Here is an 18,311-nt window from a genome sequence, read left to right as displayed (position 1 = left end):
CGCTATTTGTGCAATACTAATGTTTATTTGAATTCGAAGGAATTGACTTTATCATGGGTTGAGGAAGTAACACTACATTATCGGACGAAAAAATTAAATCGCTTGAATGTATCGCATGAAAACGGAATTGTTTACATTCAATTACATCTTGGATTATTTAATTATTAAAATTAAGCCTTCAACAAGCTGCAATTCGATGAGCTGATTCACATGCTCCACACATTATCATACGTTGGATATGAAGAGACCTCTATTAGTAATCGAGTGTTCCTGGCAACCCTGGAACATCCGCAACATCGCAAATTCGTTTGAATATTCGAGGACAACCGTTGGATTGGATATTGAGATTGAACCGGGCGTTTAGTTTGATCGAGACAGCAGTTCCAAGGAGCTCTCATCTGAAACATTTAATCAAGGAAAATGGAACGACCAAAAAAGGGAAAGCCAGAAAAGCCAGAGAATCCTGAGAAACCAGCGGAAAGGGAAAAACCAAGGGCTTCAAAACTCAAGTGAGTGAATCCTCCATTTCTTGATGTTTTCTCCTCCGTTGAGTGCATGAAAAATAATTCCTGTGAAATGTTTTACATTCCAGGAAGTCCAAGAAGGTGGAGGAGGATGAAGAGTTGCCACCGCCAGTTGAGGATGACAAAGACGACATTATTGCTCGTCTCCAGGAGGAGGTGAAGCTCCTGAAGATCGAAGTGAAGACACTACGAAAGCACATAAAATCGCCCCAGGCTCCACAGGCTTCAGGCACAACAGCCAGCAAGAAGGAAAAGGAAGCCCCTGAGGTACCTGCCACCCCTAAGGGAAGAAAGTCCTCCATTGGATCCGCCAAGTCCAGGGAGAAGGGCTGCTCCTGCAAGGGCAACTGCGCCACCAAGATTTGTGGATGCGTCAAAAAGGACTTTTATTGTTTGTCAACGTGCAAGTGCTCTGACTCATGTCGTAATCAGGTGAATTAATCGACTTTACATTATTTCAGGCCATCTTGACTATGTGGTATTTCTTATTTTTCGAGATTCGGAATCCATTTTGATCTGAGGTTATTTTGAAATACAAATAATATATCTAAGGTTATTAAACAATAAAAATCTGCTCGTTTCTTTCAATTTCGATTCACTAACTCAATGAACGAAGTTAAACAAAATCCCTGGGCCACGAACCCACAAGTGGTTCCCCTCTTTGTAAATCCTCATGTTTACAACCAATGGTCTTTCCCTTATTGCTAATTGCATTTTGGTTTGACTTTCCTAGGATCCAGGCAGTGATAACGAAAACAAGGAAAATGAAAATGACCGGGCAGAGGATGAAATAGAAGAGGCGAGCTCCGCATCAACCGCTGAGTCCTCCCCAGAGGTGTTCAGAGCCACTGAGAATAAAGTTGCAAAACCAGCAAAGGATTCCACTCAAGCATTCAATCCTATGCAACCACGCCGCCAGCTGGCACGCAGTCCGCTTGCAGCAAAAGCTCCAAAAGACATTCAGAACTCCAAGTCCTCACACCCAGCCCTCGCTGAGACCCCCCTCCCACCCACCAAAGTCGAGCCTGAGGAGGAAGAACTGCCACCCCCAGAAGGTTCAGTACTAGAATTTTTACAATTTTAAAACAACCAACGCCAATAATAACTAAGGATGATCATCAACGTTGCAGAGATTAACAGCGCTGAAGTTGACTGGGAGAAGCACAAGGCACAGCTGGTTCAGTGCTCCAAGTGCAGCAGAAATTTTTACGCTTATCGACTCAAAAAACACGAGAAGTCATGTATTAAAGTTTGATTGTTATCATTAATTTACTTATTCAACGTATTTTTAAAAATGAGAATTAAGTCAGATATTACTAATACGATTCGTCGCTTCTGGAATAATTTGAACTCGTGAATGAACGTTCTCGGTGTGGATCACTAGGATATTCATTTGGTACTAAAGGAAATGGACATTTTTTACTGACCGAGAGTTTATTTACTGCTCACATAATTCCAGGATAATGAGTTTACTTTTATATTATTATTCTGTGGGAAATTAATTTATGCTTTCGTGGGTGTAAGGAGGAATCGTTGTGAATTAGAGTTTGAAACTTCTGATCCATTTATTTTTTATCGTTTTTCTAAAACTTTGAATACTTTTGCGGCTATTTGTTTTCAATGGTTTTAATTGACCACATAAATTATTATTTGGAGTAATAGGTAGAGTTGATTCAAATAACTCCAAAATACTTATTGCATTTGCGTCATTATTGCATTGACATTTAATATTTTATGGACTGTATAACCGTAATAAACAAAGCAAGATAACAAATGGGCAATCATGTATAATATATATTTATTTCATTCATTTTTATTTCCTTTGTCATATATAATCAATTTATAATCTACTGATCGTGCTCTGTATGTCTGGACGATAAAAGCCATCCGGTGCTATGTAACCATAACTTCCTTTTTATTATTCAATCACTTGCGTCATTATATACACTTCAAGATATTCAGTGGCTATTAATCAAAATCATTTTGTTTATTTTCTGTTTAATGTAACAAATTAGTTGACTTTTATTATTTATCATTCTCTCAGCTGGTATCGTATATTATTCACATGTACCATTGCTACAAGTATGAGAAAAGAACGTTTGCCCTCAATTTGTAACCAATACTAAAACCATTATATATGGACAAAACAAATGGAATATCACAATTAATTGAACTCATTAATGAAGAAATACATAGTTAATGTGACCCCTCAATTATCTAATTTTTTATGAAAACAAACTAATAGTATCGAGATGCAATAAAAATTGTATCCTTATGTACAATCCAAATATATTAAACTCAATTTATAATACTGTTAAATATTCCTAAAAAATCAATAATTCATACTGATTTGTTAATTTTCTGGTTAAAAAATCAATCGGATGTATTCGAGATTTTCCACGTCAAAAGCTATCATGGAAAAATTTATGACAAATATATGTAACTTGGATCAATTTTCTATTTATCATATAAAATACATTTTACATATATTTTATATATTTTTAAAAATTTTAATTGATCCAATTCAATATATTTTTTGAGTACTTCTAAAAAATATAAATTTTTGTTTATGGGTCAATCAATGGCTCATGCTTTTGAAGATCGATCTAGATTTTTCATGCAACAATTTACGAATTAAAAACGTCATTCCTGAAATTTATTCCGATTAATTTAAATATTTTTCATTCTCTTCGATCCCTATTCTTTTCAACACTCAAAATAGTTTTATAAATAATGCTGAATCGACAATTCAGGCGTGTGATAAATAAAAACTGGATGACTAAAACTAGAATAATTTAATTCCATAGCCTAAAAAAAATCTGAAAAATATTAAGAAAGAATTTCTCTCGCTCTCCAATGGTAAAAAAAATCGAGATGAATTTCCGAGAGGATGAGGGTCAGCCGTGAACTCGTTTGACCTGGAATCAACCTGATAAATTCATACAAAAGGCGCCGACACACACTCGTGACTAGAAACTATCCTACTGTGCCTTTATATCGAATGAATTTTACACAGTAAAATATGCGTATGTCGATGAAAAATCCTCACAATCTCTCAACTCCAACAATAAAATTTTTGTAAATGTCAATTCATCATAATTAATGTCAAAAAAGATGAGCATAAAAATGCAATCAACGCAAAAATGACTGAATTTTTCTCTTAGTATGCCTAATTATCCATTTATATTGATCTCCACTATTCTTTGGGCTTAAACATTCACTAATTATTTCTCTCGAACCCCTCTATCAACTATACCTCACCTAAGATATTCAATTCAACTAATTCATAATGTAACAATAGAGAATATTGATCGTGTTTTATAATTTTCTTTATACAGCACTGATTCAGCCTTTTTTCTGTGATACATTTGGCTTCTCTTTGATGCAACGGGGCACACCGTTAATTAATACTTCAATCTCAAATAATTTATCATCATTTAGAATTAATTGGCTTCAGAAATCTTCGATGAATGGTAAAATTCATTTATCGATAATCGATTGTCAAGCGAAAATTCCCCAAGCCCTCTCATCAAATAACACTTGTCTCAATAGGTCTTGATTGTTATGCACTATTGTCTACATAATTCGACATTAAATTCTATACACACGTACAGTAGCTCTAGTCTAAGCCGTTTACGTTTCTCATTCTCATAATTTTTTTTGTATCAAATTTTCCCCCTAATTTTTTTGCTTTTTATGGAATTTTTTTTTTTTGGATGAATTTTTCTTAACATATTTGTTCGGTTTATTATTTTGTTCAGACATCTTATGCAAATATGGTATTGTCTATGATAGCACAGTGTCTTGAAATGAGTGATAAATCCAGTAAAATAAATGTCTAAAAGGAGTAAAAATTTTCAAAATAAATCAATGAAACCTCCACGAATCATAAATTAATAATTCTCCATTAAACCATTAAATTAAATTTAACCAATTAGATTGAATTAAATTTAACCACGATTAAAATAAAATTAAAAAACTTATTAAAAATAAATTCGTTACTAGACGAGTAAAAAAATCACAGATTGTAAGTAATGCATCAGCTCTTAAATCCTAACATTCATGATTATACATTGTACAGAAATACGATTAACGTCACCCCCATGGGGAATAAAAACAAATAATTCTGTAGGCTCATCTATCAACGATCCCTATCTATCTCTCTTTATATTTCTCTGAGAAATAATGGTGAGAAAAACATTGTTTTATCAATCTTCGACAGGGCCACAACTGAAAAATCATCACATCGAAGGAATCCAATTTCAATAAACAGTGGTGATTGAATGAATCAATGAACTCTGTGAAAATATGATACTCACGTAGACTGGAATAGCCTCGATAATAAACTCATCTGGAAGGACATTTGGTGGTTTCATTAGAATCATCTAACTACGTAAAAATCAGGTTTTGGAAATCAGGTATTAGGTATTGTTGCTTTCAATTGAATTCTGGGACCTCAGCGAGGCGTAGCAGCCCTGACAAACACGTACAGGCTTCAGTATTCCGAGCCTTGATATTTTCGATTCAAATCTGCTGCATCTATCTCGAACAGAGAACAATAATCATTAATAACATGAATTTTCAAAACATATCTCGAGATATATATCAAGATTTATGTTTTCTCAAAAATCGAAGTAAACTCACTTTGAACAGAAGACTTGTCCACAATTTCTGCAGTGATGTCTCCTCTCATAAATATTAAACCTGACTCCACACCCAACGCAAGCGTCAGCCCCTTCATCCTTCAACCAGTGATCAGCAACAGTCCTTCCAGGCTGCTCACAAACACTCCACGAGAAAACTCGTCCCCTGGTATCGCCCACGTAAACAGTCCTGTGATCCCTCGAGACAGCAAGAGCAGCAATGGAAGCGGGCTCAGCATTATCCTTTCTGTCATAAGCCGTGTGCATTGTCAACTTGCTCCTGAAGACGAGTTGTCTCTGCCACTTGAAGCCCTCCCTCAATATATTCTGAGGATTAATCCTCTTGGGTTTTGTATCAGCTTCGTTCACCATAACAAAGCTATCAGTGAGACTGGTGTCGCTCTTACTGGTTCTGAGAGCCCCCTCTGAGTCTACAGCACTACTGCTGGCTTCATCTCCTCGTGTCCCCTCGCTGTCTGCCCTGCCACCACCCTCGCTCTTCCTAAACATCGGATTCCCCCGACTCTTTCTCCTCAGAACAACTGTCGGTGATTGGGCATTTCTCGAGGAGTTCTTATGACCGGAGCCATTGCTAGACTCGTTGTCAGAGCACTCCTCTTTCTCCTCGTGAACCCTGAAGGCTTCCTTGGAGCTCTCAGTCTCCGATAAACTACTCTCAGATCCACTCTTCATCAGCATTCCCGACTCCTCCGCAGAAATGCTCATCTGTTTAACGAGTTCATGAACCCTCTTCTTGGTGTTCTGAGTTCTCTTCTGCTCCTCAGTCGGCTGGCGTTTGGTCTCCTTCACGACAATCTCCTCGGGTTTCTCCTCCTCAGCAGGTACTTGAACGTAATCCATGGACCACATTCTGGCAACACCATCAGTGGAGCCAGTCATAATAACATTCTGTGAGTCCCACTCATGTGTTTGGCTGAAAGCTACGCAGAGAATCTGTTGCATTCTATCAGCTCGACCAACGCAAGTGTTGACACTGGCCAACTCCTCCCCGTTGATGCTCCACACGTGCAGCCATGTTGCCGCACAAGTGGCGATATCCCCCGTTAGATCGTTAATGGCAACAGCAGCCACTGGCCCAGCGTGGCCCCTCAACTGCCTCACGAAGAGGCACCTTGACAGGTCCCAGATGATGGCTGTGCCGTCTCGAGAACCCGACACGATGACGTTGTACGCTGGAGAACACGCCAAACAGGTGACTGCTTCAGTGTGACCATACAGACACTGCTTTATTGATAACTGACGCTTCGAGTATTCCCAGACCGTCACTACTGAGCTCGTACCAGCGGTGACAATCAGCTTGGAAGACGGGCATACGCAGGCGACAATCTCTCCGCTACTCTGCATCATCGCCTCGCAAACGAATATTGCCTTCTCAGAATCGTAGTTTCCTATTCTCAGGGAGTGATCAGCAAAGCCCCAAGCGACATACTTGTTGAAGGACGGGGGTATCAGGCATTTATTCTGCTCCACCGCGAGAACAGACTTGTCAACGTGGAGGATCTGCCCCACCGGTCCCTTGAGTTCCTTTATCGGTTGCAATGATGGCTTTAAATTATCCAAATTATGGAAGAAGAGACGATCAGAGGCGGTGATGCTGAGGCCCGGGGTTATCGGTCCAGGATCTATCACTGAGGTTCTTACACTCATTTTCTTGCAGGGATGGGGCTTCTTGAACAGCTGCTTTGGAATTTGGCCAAAGTTATTAATGAAGCCGATGGTAGCGTTCTTTTTTAAAGGATCATCAATGTTGTAAATGTCAACGTTGCCCTCATAGAAGAGGTGGTGAAAGACATTGACAGCTTCGACAGCTGCTGGACCGTTTTGCTTGTAACCGAAGATCAGGTCGATCCAGTGGTGGAGATTCTGAGAAACGTAATCACACTCAAGTGCCAGTCTGTGAACTCTTATGAACTCACGAGGATCTTGTTTGGCCCAGGGAGGGAGAACGATATCCCCGAGTTGAACTCCTGACTGCTTTGATCCAAGATCAAAGTGGTTGGAGTTCTCCAAGAACTCAGGAAGGTAGAAAAATTCGGGAATCAACTCCTTAACATCTGCCATGTTGTGCTTTGATGCTGACAGCCAGGCCTCCTTGACACTGTTAAACATTCTGTCGGCGAGATCAAAGTGGCCACCCTGGAGCCGCAGAAAGTGCTGAGTAAATGGCTCCATCCGTACGAGATACGAGCAGACAATCATCGCAGATGAATAATGTGTACCGAAGTGATAAGGTGGTGTTTCACCGTGTGGATCGTCCCATTCCTTGTACCTCTTCTTGAACTGTAGCAGTCTTTCAGGGCTCTGAGCTCCCATCGGTTTCGTAAAGTCCCTGAACGTTGCTGGATCATTGAAATCAATCTCCTCAGTGTCATAATCAGCTAAGATCCAGGGAAAAATAGGATATTGCATCAGATCGTTGTAGCTCCTGCCTGCGAGTGTGTTCAAATGCATGAGATACTGAAAATTGGAGATCTCCCCTCTGACCCAACGTTGAGTGACGGATGTTTCACCGATGAGATTGGACAGAAGTCCTGTTGCCTGCTCCACATTGGCTGTTCGTTTTTGTCCTGCGACGGACTGGTGTGCGCTGTCGGCGATGGCCGTGGCAAAAGTCATGAATCTCTGGTAGACCTTGTTCCTGACCTTTCTCGGAAACGCCAGGAGATAGTTTCGTCCGTCCCCAGAAAAGACTTCAAGTGCCATCGGCTGGAGGAGATACCTTCGCTTGTGTACCTCCCGGATATCTTCGTAATTGAACTTAGAGCACTGGCGCATGGCGCGTGACCTCCGGGGAGATCCTGGAGACGGTAGAATAGGCTCATAGGCGTCTGGAAGGCTCTCGATGTCCCGAATCTCCCGGCTCTTGAGCAGGGTAAATCCATCGATAACGTAAAAATGTTCCTTTCCAAAAAGTAACAGACCCTCGGTCGTGTCCAACCCTTGGATCCTGGCGCATCTGAACATGTGGCTGATTTTCTCATGTTCCTCGAGTAATCTCAACAGCGTTTGATTATCAGGCACAGCCTGATTCTCCTCCTCTTGTTCATTATCCTCAGTCGTCTCGTCAGGCTCGCTGGCATGACGCTCCAGGGTACAGGGGACCATCGGTGGTTCGCTCTCAGTCGATCCCTCATTGACATTCAGAGGTGTATCATCAATCACAGGATCACGCTCCCTCTCAAACATTCCCGAGTTGTTCCCCAACTGCTTCAGATAGTACTCCTTGCTATCGTTGCTGGATGCCACCTTGTACTTCAGCTGCTTATTATCAGGATGATCTAGCTCCGGACGGTAGGGATAGTGAATGTAGAAGAGTTCGTTCTTCATCATCTTCTTGCGCATTCTGCAGGGCCCCTCGGTCATATCCAGCATCCATTTGTCGAGAACTGTAGGGGTCGGTGGACCCCAAAGACCCCTCTCCCTGGTCAACTCGGTTTCCGTTTGCAGCCATTCTTGATAGACATATCGTTGAGTGTGTTGATAAGTCTGTTGCTGCTGGAGTTTTTTAGAAGCTGCTAACTCTCGAACTAGAGCCACATGTTGCTCGGTCCATTGAGCAACTGTGCTATGATGAAGTCTCAATCTCGGTCTAATAGACTCCTCCTTCCGGACTTTTGTTCGACTAGCTAATCGTGTGAGACCCCCCGTTACTTTCTGGATCTTTGATTGAATCTGATTATGGAGTTCCCAAGGACCTCTATACGAAGCCTTCCTTTCCAGAACCACGTAGTTGAGCCAGAGTCTTGTCGCCTGTTCGTGCACTAATTCTCGCACCACTGAGAGCTCCGGTGCCCTTTCGTTTCCAATCGGTGGAGGGAGAGTGATTTTGAAGACTTCCTCGATGGCTGGTTTCTTGCAAACGTACAGCTCCTCCCAAACACGTGTAGCAGCCACCGCCATGAGATTGTGGCCCTGATGAGAGGTGAGTCGATCATCACTGGACTCGACCTGAGGATTCACGTGCCACGTGGTCTTCATGTTGGTGTCAAGCATGATCTTAATATCTGCTGTCAATTGAAGGAGACAGTATGTCAGACAGCTGATGAATTCGGGTTCGTGATTGCCAGCACCAAAGACAAGAAGACGATGAGTCGTTAGCTTGTGAAGTGCCTCTAGTACTGCCATCTGATCAGCGATGGAGTCTGTTGTTCTCGATAATAGAAAGAGAATCGTTCTATTGAGGCACTGATGAAGGCCCTCCATGCTGACAGCTCCTGGTCGTCTCTTCGCTTGGCCAATGAGCTTGACTATGAAATCAAAGATCTCATGGGGATCCTTTCCCAGTGCTCCTTGCCAAAGTTTATCGACTATCCTAGCAGCTACGTAACAGACATTACCCGTGATATTGTTTGTAGAACCACCAGGAACCGCTGGCAATGCCGCCTGTTCACCGATGAGGACATCAGCAGCAAGGAGGTGTTCCATGAGAATCGACAAAATTTCGGTTTGGTATCTAGTTTGTTGACTAGTGGATGCGTATTCCGGCCAAGCCTCCAGGACAAGATCGATGACCCGCGGAGATTTAGCAGTGACAGGTAGTGATAATGAATCAACGACGATGACACGAAGGAAGTCCATCACGAATTTTCTAGCAGAATGATTGGTCAATCCAATATCCTTGGAGGGTGATCTAACAAGAACTGGTTCTTGATCATCAGCTGGTGTACTGGCACCACTGCTGTCCTGTGAACCACTCGAGGGCTTCGGAAATAGTGTTCCTGCCAGGGCACCCAGCACCTCAGCTGACATGAACACTTGCATAAAGTCCGTAAAAGTGTGGTAAAGGAAGAATAAAAGTTGAATAATGGTTACGGGATAGTCATGCAGCCATTCCGGTATACCATCCGGTGAATTGAAGTGCATATTGAGCATGGTTCTAACCATAGCGAGGAGTGTCACAACAGCATATGGACAGAGATTAATCCTAGACGCGAATGATGATAATGAATGATTGGCAGCCACTCCAAACATAAAATTCCAGATATTGTCAAGCTCGAGTGTGGAATCAGCTGGCAGTAGTTTGATGGGCTGTCCCATCATCAGGGCTATAAAGAGGAAATAAAGTTCTGGAACAAGGTCGACATGTTGAGGTAGTAGCCATCCCAAATGTTGAAAGCCTGGGACATGAAGGCCCGAAGGTTTGACCTCACCAGGAGTATTTTGCTGCTGACAACCAAGGGCCATTGCCATTTTATTATGATCAGTGTGCCTTAACCAGCCACCATTACTAGTGCCGTCCTTGAATTTTTGGAGAATGGGCTGAATCGAGCAGACCGCCACGAGGATCCGCAGGCCCCAGACAACTGTCGTACTGTGGAGGCCCGGTTGCAAGAACAGGAGAACCCAATCGAGTCCCAGAATCTTTGCTAATTCGTCGCACATGGTGGTGTTGACCTTGTTACCATTGAATAACAAAGAATGAAGGATCTGGAGACATCTATTTCTCAGTAGAATGATCTCTCCCTCTCCCTCCCTCGGTCCATCGTTCTCCCTCAGCACGAGATGCTTCTCCGGCACAACTGGCAGCGTCGATACGATGAACTGACCAAACCAGAGGAGATCCGCCTGCCTGGGCTGAGCCAGGAGAATACTCAATAACGCCAGCAACACCTGCCTCGTGGAGTTCTGCTTCACTTCACCGAGAATATGAAGCAACTTATGAACGAGCTGAAGATCCCTCATAAGTCTCAGATTAGTTCGTTTCTCATTGGACTCGGCGATAAGCTCGTAGAGATGCTCCAGTAATGAACGGAGAAGTTCACCAGGTGCCTCGTGCCACACCTGCAAATCACAGAGGAGATCCTGAAACGCTGTAACATTTGGAATGGCGCTGGTCTCTCGTCCACTGTCAACAGTCCCTACGAGACTGAACGTCAGATGAAGAATGTGACTGTTCAGTAAAGGACACTTTCTCCTGAGTAACATGGCGAGGGTCTGGTACCCTCTCCGTCGATCCATCTCCTGTTGAGCTGCTTGATTAGACCTCACAACGCAGACGAGTGCCTTCACCGCGGCGTACAGAGACTCCACATCTTGTGCCATCGCGATCAAGCCGAGGAGAACGGAGCACCCACCGACATTATCAATCGTCGTCGCCACAGGACGAGGATTAAAGACCCTCACCCCCAAGTATCCGACGACAACTCCCCCAAGTGCCCTGGCTGGACCACTGAGGTGCCCCGCCGAGTTATGAAGAACTCTAATAGGGGTTGCATTCTCATGAGAAGACATGCCCAGCTGTTTAGCTATGGCCTTGTTATCAGCTCTGCTATAAACTTTTCTGATCTTCGCAAGTGTCAGCTGTGACATCGCTTTGGCATTTAAACCGAAGACGACTTTCTCCTCGGCCACAAGTGCCGGGAAGGGCTCAGGGCCTATGAACTGAGGTGCCTGCATACTCCCCATGTAATGAGGACCAAGTTTAAAGAGTGTCAATATATTCTGTGAGTTGAATACTTCCTCAACCAGATGACAGGGGCCCTGTTTCCAAGTTAATCTCGAGTATCTTCTCCAACAAGGGGGCGTTCCAATGTAACCATAGACTGGTGATGCCACTGTGAGGTTAGCAGCACCACCACCCGGTGTTTGGGAGATGTAATGGAGCTTCTGGCTCTGTATGTGCTGACCGTCTAGATAGAGTGAGAAGCTGGAGTTCTTCAGAACCGCCCTATTAAGAACAATGGCGATGTGGTGCCACTGTCCCTCGTGAAGAAGATCAGGGCACCAGACACGGGCTCCACTCTCGCCAATCCCCTCTGGCTCCCACTCACCAATGTTCTGTGGCATGGTGGTCTCTTGGGTCGACACAATGATGGCTTTATCCCGAGCGCTGAGAACTGCTGCGAAGCAGATGAGGTCTCTTGCCCCAGAGGGTGGGCTTCTGACAAGTGTCAGCAGCCTGACACAGTGAGGATCGGTTTTGCAGTCGGAGAATTTGTCCACACAGATCCAAGTGCTGTAGGTCAAGCCTGTCTGAGGAGGAAATAGCCGGTCCCCGGAGCCGATTCCTCCAAGAACGCTGTTGTCAGCTGACACGACTGTCGGAGGAGTTGTGCTCTGGGGGGCAATGCTGGGTAAATAAAGACAAGCGAAGCCCTCTGCACTCATGTCAAACTCAACGAATGGAGGAAGCGTACAAGAGCCGTGAGCCCTGAAGTCCTTGGGCGTTGTCATAGAAACGAGGGTCTTTATCCGAGTGAGAGGAACAGGTCCACCTCTTGGCTTGTTCGGCTCGATATCATCCAAGGAGATGCAACAGAGAGGATCTCCCAGTCTGAGGAACTCACGGAGATCCTTCGGTTCGAGGGACTGTGCCGCAAGTCTCTCGATGATATACTGAAGGGGCTGATGCAACGGATGGGACTCATCTTGCAGGGCTATCCTCCCCATAGTCAGGAGTTCCCCCGCCATTCCTGAGTCGCACATCACTTGCTGATTCCTCTCCGTCCTCACGAGGCTCTTTATTACCTCGGCTACGTAGATCTGAAGGGCTAGAGCGAACTCTGGACAAGAGGGTTCTTCTATCGACGGTACTAGGTGTAACATTCCTACTACGATACCCGGATGAACGATAATGGGCTCTGGTACTGGGGGATTAAGATTCAGAGAGCTAACGGCTGCCCTTTTTCCACTTCCTGGAGAATCCAGAGACTTCTGGTTCTCCAGACTCGAAGATTGTCGATGGGATGGGGAGCGCGTGCCGATTGCTGCGAAATTCGGTTTATCGAAGGTGTCGAGGGCGACGTCGTACAGGAGTCTCATCAAGAGACAAGCGTAAGCTAAATTTTTCGGCATCTCTGGGGGAAACGAGGGCTCCACGACACTACCATTGAAAAGGCTCGCAAGAGTGGTATGATAATTCATGGAGGGCCTCATATTCATATCCTCAAGTGTCACCTGCGACGAGAAACACCCGAGGAGTCTCAGAGTGTCGCAGAGGCTTGACTGACATATCTCGAGATGAAAAAACTTGGCATTTGCCGGCTCGAACCTCATTGCTGTACTTATCGTGTGGAAGACAACATGAAGGAGAGTCAAAAGTTGATTCTCATCTTGCTGGCGCTTCTGTGGTATATCATTGCAGGGCTCAATCGGCTTTGGGGGCTGAGAGCCCAACTGTCCCTCCAAAGAAACCAATACAGACGTTACGTAGACAAAGCCCCCGACTTTTCTAAATACTGTGCGCGTTCGGTGGGACTCCCTCAGACAAACCAACAGCGTCTTCAATATGTGGGTCTTAAGGAGAAGGGTATGGGGCGGCGCGGAGTGCATTATTCCCAAAAGTGTTGCCATATCATCGTCTCCCCCAGCTGACAGTATCAACTCCTTTACAATTCCCAAACCCTGATGTCGGCAATCCAGATGTGGAACCAAATTGTGCGCACATCTAGCACCTGTGCACTCTCTAAAAACATTGGCGTTCTGCACATTACCAGCTAGCAATATTGTCAATGCCTCCATCACAAGTGCTCCCATTCTCTCCTGTTCAGCGCACATTTTGTACTCAAGACCCTGATTATTGGCCGACTGTTTGTCCTTCAATAATGTAGCATAACGGTGAAGACACGTAACAAATACCTCAAGCATACCAACTTCCCTGTATACATCCTTGAATATAACATTATGTCTAAGTATGTTCAACAGTGTCTCCATACACATTATACAACAATTGACTGAATTATTTGACTTTAGTAATATCGACAGAGATATGAGCTCCTTGCAAGGCACAAAGTTCAACTGAAATACGATAAATTCGAGTAATTGAAAAAATTTCTGCTGTATCTCTGGATTTTTAAGATGTATTTTCTCAGCAAATTGTGATAATGTATTTTGTCCCTCGAGTATGAAGTAGTTGGCATTGTCACTGTGATAAACACTTGATATGGCATCGAGAATAGTACAGCAAAGAAGTGGTGAATTTGACTTAAGAAAAACTGATTGAAGTACTTGAAAGGCCTGAATGTTCCTTACTGAGCTACCTCGATTGCTGGGCTGAGGTAAACTGAATCCCATTATTTGAAACAGTGAGCCCATGCTCGCTTGAGATGGCTTCAGCTCAAGGTGTCCACACATTGTCAAGGATGCCAGCATCAGAACGAGATTTCTTATAGCATCCTGCGCCTCGCCCTTCTCCTCCTGTTCTAGTCTCGAGGGTGCATGCCTCAGGAGAAACTCAGAGAGGAATATGTAGCCCTGGCATGATCTAAAGTCATCTAGCAGCCTTTGCGATACTTCACTGGAGTCCTTCAGAAAACAGAAAACCGTGACGAACATCTCGACGACCTCTAGGGGTGCTAATGCAGGTACACGTTTCATGTTATCAATGCAGAGGGCGATGCAGCCCTTCTTATGAATGTAGGCGACAACGTTCTGGGTTAAACCGTGACGTGAGAGGGTCATGAGAACCTCAGCAGCACTTTTACGCCACATAACGTTGTCCTGGTTACAGGCCGTTGTTATAGCTGAGAAGAGGAGGGTCAGATCGTCCTTGCGGGCTAGCTCTTCAGCAGGATATGGGTGACTGCAGAGACGCACCAACAGCTGTACGAATATCTTCTGCAGGAGGATTCTACGTTCACGTGGACTAAACTCACTGTCCGCGTCTCGAGTGTCTGCATCCGCATCCGACATTGGCGGAAGATCGAAGAAGAGGTAGAGGCATTTAACGAGGGTCGAGGGTACAGCAGCGGTTGTCATCGCTTGAATGAGGGATGTGTCACCTGCGGCTAAGAGATTCAGCGTTGAGAGCAACATCCAACCGTTGGATGACTCTTCACTATTCTCGATCTCTAGCAATTTTACAATTGCACAACTCGCAGTTTCTGTACTTTGATTGGAGGCATGTCTACGAATCGCCGAGACCATTAGCTTTGACACTTGCTGAGTGAAGGCTAGGATGTCCCAGAATTTTTCGTTCATGTCTGTTGACGGGGATGAACCAAATACCTGGAATTTTTTTGGGGGATTCTTACGTGAGTGCGTAATACCTCGTGTTATGGAGGAATATCTTTACTGAGGGAACAGTGACAGACAAATGGAGAACTATAATTCATCTTTTGTCAAGTAGGGAGGAAAAAGTTGTATTTGCAAAACCCTTGCATTATCTATTAATTTATATCATCATCGGAGATGTTCATGCAACAAACTTAATATATATATGTAGGATCAGTAAAATGAAAAAAAAATCCAACTGAATTCGTAACATTTTCCTGTTAATTTATTTGGTACAAACACCTCTTCCTGATAAATTACCTTGCAAAAAAGTGGCAGCATATTATAAAGTTTATCGTCCTTCTCAGCCTCTGATAGTGGAGTTGGTGGATGAGTATACTCCGAAAAAAGTTTCTTCAGATGCATGAGTCCAAGTGCAGTGTGTTGAGGATTGGTGCCCCCCATGCAATCATCTACACTTCCAGTACCACTGGAGCCCATTCCCCCCAAGGCGCTGCCACCCCTCAATTTCCTCATTATGTTCATTTTTCAATGAATTCCCTAAAACCACAAGAACTCTAAATCATCCCAGGCCACTCGCCCTGTACCTCAATCCTTCGACCGAAAAATAAAATTCGCCAAAGCCATCAGTAACAACGTCACAGCTGTTATATTGCATAATAATTCCCATATGACTCCCTCGAAATCACAACAAAAGGGAAAATCAATGGCGAAGCCCAACGACCCCTTGAATAATTGACCCCCTCCGCAGGAGAAATTTCCGAAAGAGGAGAAAATTTTTTAGAAAACTTTACTCATTCGATCAATCATCGTCTGGACAATGGAAAAATGAAGTATTTTTGGAACAATAATTACCTGATTAACGCGCTATTGATGGCAAAATCAATCGTCGACAGACGCCAGTGACAACTGCAACTCTCCAGATCGGCATTATTCACTTGTCGATGCTCTCGATAATTCTTATCGTATTGTATTTCTCACCCTGTCAAATCGCCAACAGTGGTGGCGACCGAGCAAGTGTCATCCATAAAAAGGAGACGTATTTAACCGCACGGTAACCGCCCCACTCCCCTCCACTGCCTGCGATAAATCACTTCCCAAAGTTTTCGGATTTCCCTGGCCGACACTTTTGCACACCTATGACACCATCATTTCACCCTTTTCGAGAACATGATGAACTCAGATTTATGTGCAATGACATTCAACCGAAGTGAGGAGTACTTGTCGTCTGATTGGCCGCAGCCATTTTACTATTTGAGGATTTATTTTGGCCTGAGTGTGGGTGAGTGCGAGTCTTCGATACGTCGATATGGAGTCACGTGGGGTGATGAGAGTGGGGGAGCGTTAGCGAAAATGGGTAATAGAGGTCGGGGTATTACTGACCGTCGGAGGATACAGAGGATGATTCTGACTTATGGACTGGGTTTTCCTCCGCGATTGTCAACTGTTTTAAATGTTTCATTGAGTCATTTGTAGTGTTAATTACAATTTGGATTTAATTCATGGGATTCTGATAGATTAAAAGTGAATCGACGTCCTGATGAGGTCGTATGAATAAAACAATTTTATTGATAAGCTGAAATTTTTGTGATTACAATTAAACCGCGTTCATCGCTTTCTCAATAAAATCTTTGAAGTAGTAAACATCCATGAATGCGGGCGTCGATCCAATGAGGCAACTTGAAGTAGAAAGAACACCCACAAGGACATTGTCAATCACTAGTGGCCCTCCACTGTCGCCCTGGAAAAATCAAATCCTATGATCACATTGAGGAAACAAATTGTGTTCTGTGACATGATTTTTGGTGTCTTTTAGTGAATATTAATAGCAGATGATCATCTGAAATGTACATCAGCAATGAGATTCACCTGGCACACAACCCCATTCGTATTAGTAGCACAAATCTGATACTCAAAAGGTGGAAGTCGTGATTTACGACAAACGTCATGAGTTACAATGGTGACATTCAGCTTGTTGAGATCAGCTGAACTGTCTGTGTAGTCATCTTGCTCGAGGAGTGGCTGTGTATAACCCCATCCGGCGGTGATTCCACTAGTGTTCGCCACATAGGGTTTAATGGGTAACCTTATTGCATCTCGCCGGTAACCATCCAATACCAAGTCGTCCGTTAGCTGAGTAAAAAAAAATGAGCTTTTACAATTTGAAGTTTCATCCAGGAAAAACCGAAAACTTTTCGTGAAAAATTACAACCTTGCAAGGAACGTCTATTCAATGTAATCAGTCATTCGATTTAAAATTGATAAATCTAATGAAAGTTAATAGAACTTGCAAGATTGTTCCGCGAAATTTTTCCACACATGAGCTTTTACTCAACAGTGAGAACTGCTAGGTCATTCTGCACCCGCCCTCCCTTGGCTTTTGCAATAAAGTTTGGATGCATCGTGATGTTCTTGACTTTCGTGACAACCGCGAATCTGTCATGTTCGTTGACAAATCCACTGACGACGTTCAATTCCTCAGAAGTTAATTCATCGGCGCAGTGACCGGCTGTTAGAACATGCCTTGGGCTTATGATGGAGCCCCCGCAGAGGTGTCCATAGGTTTTCCATCTCAAGGAAATAATGAAGGGAAACTCTCCGAGGGCTGCATGAGATCCTCGAACGATTCGGCTCGGCGGAAGTGTGAAAACTCCTGTAATGGAATGACTGTCATCAGTAATTATTTATAAATTTAATTAATGATATTTAATAGGTTTTTTAATCGATTGACTACATGTTTTTCATACTTTCAGAGGTAAAAAACAGGGCTCACCTAGCAGAAGGGTGGCGAAGACATTTGCCGCGAGGATAACGCCAAATGGGGAAAGCATGCTTGCACTTCCCGTCCGGACGACTGCAATACAATACTCCATGGGTGAAGAGACCTTCGGATTTATAAGAACCACTGACCTATTTTGTTTCTCATAAATCAGTTAAAGCAGGATGGCAGGTATTATGCGAACAAATTTTTTGAAAATGTGTGTACGTTATGCTTGAATGATCCCAAATATTAATCGGGGGATGTTAATTAATGTATGAAGATATTGACTCAAGTGTAATCCGTTATAAAGCTTTGTTTATTTTTTACTAACAAAACGAAAGATCCTAAATTAAGACCAAAAATAGACTTTCGTCAAGGTAGGTTCGAGGTTGAACTCGATGAGATCTTTAC

At 43.5% G+C, this 18,311-nt stretch overlaps 3 protein-coding genes across 4 annotated transcripts; 1 reads left to right on the top strand and 2 right to left on the bottom strand.

Moving 5' to 3' along the window:
• Positions 1 to 308: 308 nt before the first annotated feature.
• Positions 309 to 2,305, top strand: LOC135162415 (uncharacterized). Its single transcript, XM_064120849.1, has 4 exons — positions 309 to 509; positions 593 to 956; positions 1,258 to 1,579; positions 1,655 to 2,305. Exons 1-4 carry the CDS (start codon positions 421 to 423, stop codon positions 1,777 to 1,779), a joined length of 900 nt encoding a protein of 299 aa, XP_063976919.1. The 5' UTR covers positions 309 to 420; the 3' UTR covers positions 1,780 to 2,305.
• LOC135162404 (WD repeat and FYVE domain-containing protein 3) lies at positions 2,306 to 16,415 on the bottom strand. Of its 2 annotated transcripts, XR_010298953.1 has the most exons (5): positions 15,995 to 16,415; positions 15,440 to 15,679; positions 5,169 to 15,133; positions 4,844 to 5,063; positions 2,306 to 4,754 (listed from the first exon to the last, which is right to left on the bottom strand). XR_010298953.1 is itself a non-coding variant. In XM_064120823.1 (4 exons), exons 2-4 carry the CDS (start codon positions 15,662 to 15,664, stop codon positions 4,946 to 4,948), a joined length of 10,308 nt encoding a protein of 3,435 aa, XP_063976893.1. In that variant the 5' UTR covers positions 15,665 to 15,679; positions 15,995 to 16,415; the 3' UTR covers positions 2,306 to 4,945. The 2 variants fall into 2 exon arrangements, 1 of the variants encoding a protein (XP_063976893.1); XM_064120823.1 differs by having other exon boundaries at positions 2,306 to 5,063.
• A 321-nt stretch (positions 16,416 to 16,736) lies between these two features.
• Positions 16,737 to 18,040, bottom strand: LOC135162416 (chymotrypsin-2-like). The gene is made up of 4 exons (XM_064120850.1): positions 17,913 to 18,040; positions 17,476 to 17,792; positions 17,009 to 17,272; positions 16,737 to 16,880 (listed from the first exon to the last, which is right to left on the bottom strand). Exons 1-4 carry the CDS (start codon positions 18,010 to 18,012, stop codon positions 16,737 to 16,739), a joined length of 825 nt encoding a protein of 274 aa, XP_063976920.1. The 5' UTR covers positions 18,013 to 18,040.
• Between the last annotated feature and the right edge of the window lie 271 nt (positions 18,041 to 18,311).

The sequence above is a fragment of the Diachasmimorpha longicaudata genome, chromosome 5 (assembly GCF_034640455.1).
Source record: "Diachasmimorpha longicaudata isolate KC_UGA_2023 chromosome 5, iyDiaLong2, whole genome shotgun sequence".
Lineage (NCBI taxonomy): Eukaryota > Metazoa > Arthropoda > Insecta > Hymenoptera > Braconidae > Diachasmimorpha > Diachasmimorpha longicaudata.
This window is presented reverse-complemented; position numbering and strand designations above follow the sequence as displayed.

Bases quoted from the DNA above. Each gene is read 5' to 3' on its own strand.
- LOC135162415 (XM_064120849.1), top strand. From the start codon at position 421: ATGGAACGACCAAAAAAGGGAAAGCCAGAAAAGCCAGAGAATCCTGAG. The intron at 957-1,257 runs GTGAATTAATCG...TGACTTTCCTAG, and splicing joins CTGACTCATGTCGTAATCAG to GATCCAGGCAGTGATAACGA. The intron at 1,580-1,654 runs GTTCAGTACTAG...TCAACGTTGCAG, and splicing joins AGAACTGCCACCCCCAGAAG to AGATTAACAGCGCTGAAGTT.
- LOC135162404 (XM_064120823.1), bottom strand. From the start codon at position 15,664: ATGAACATAATGAGGAAATTGAGGGGTGGCAGCGCCTTGGGGGGAATG. The intron at 15,134-15,439 runs GTAATTTATCAG...AAAAAATTCCAG, and splicing joins TGCTGCCACTTTTTTGCAAG to GTATTTGGTTCATCCCCGTC. The intron at 5,064-5,168 runs GTGAGTTTACTT...TGTTCGAGATAG, and splicing joins GGACAAGTCTTCTGTTCAAA to ATGCAGCAGATTTGAATCGA.
- LOC135162416 (XM_064120850.1), bottom strand. From the start codon at position 18,012: ATGGAGTATTGTATTGCAGTCGTCCGGACGGGAAGTGCAAGCATGCTT. The intron at 17,793-17,912 runs GTGAGCCCTGTT...ATTCCATTACAG, and splicing joins CTTCGCCACCCTTCTGCTAG to GAGTTTTCACACTTCCGCCG. The intron at 16,881-17,008 runs GTGAATCTCATT...TGATTTTTCCAG, and splicing joins CGAATGGGGTTGTGTGCCAG to GGCGACAGTGGAGGGCCACT.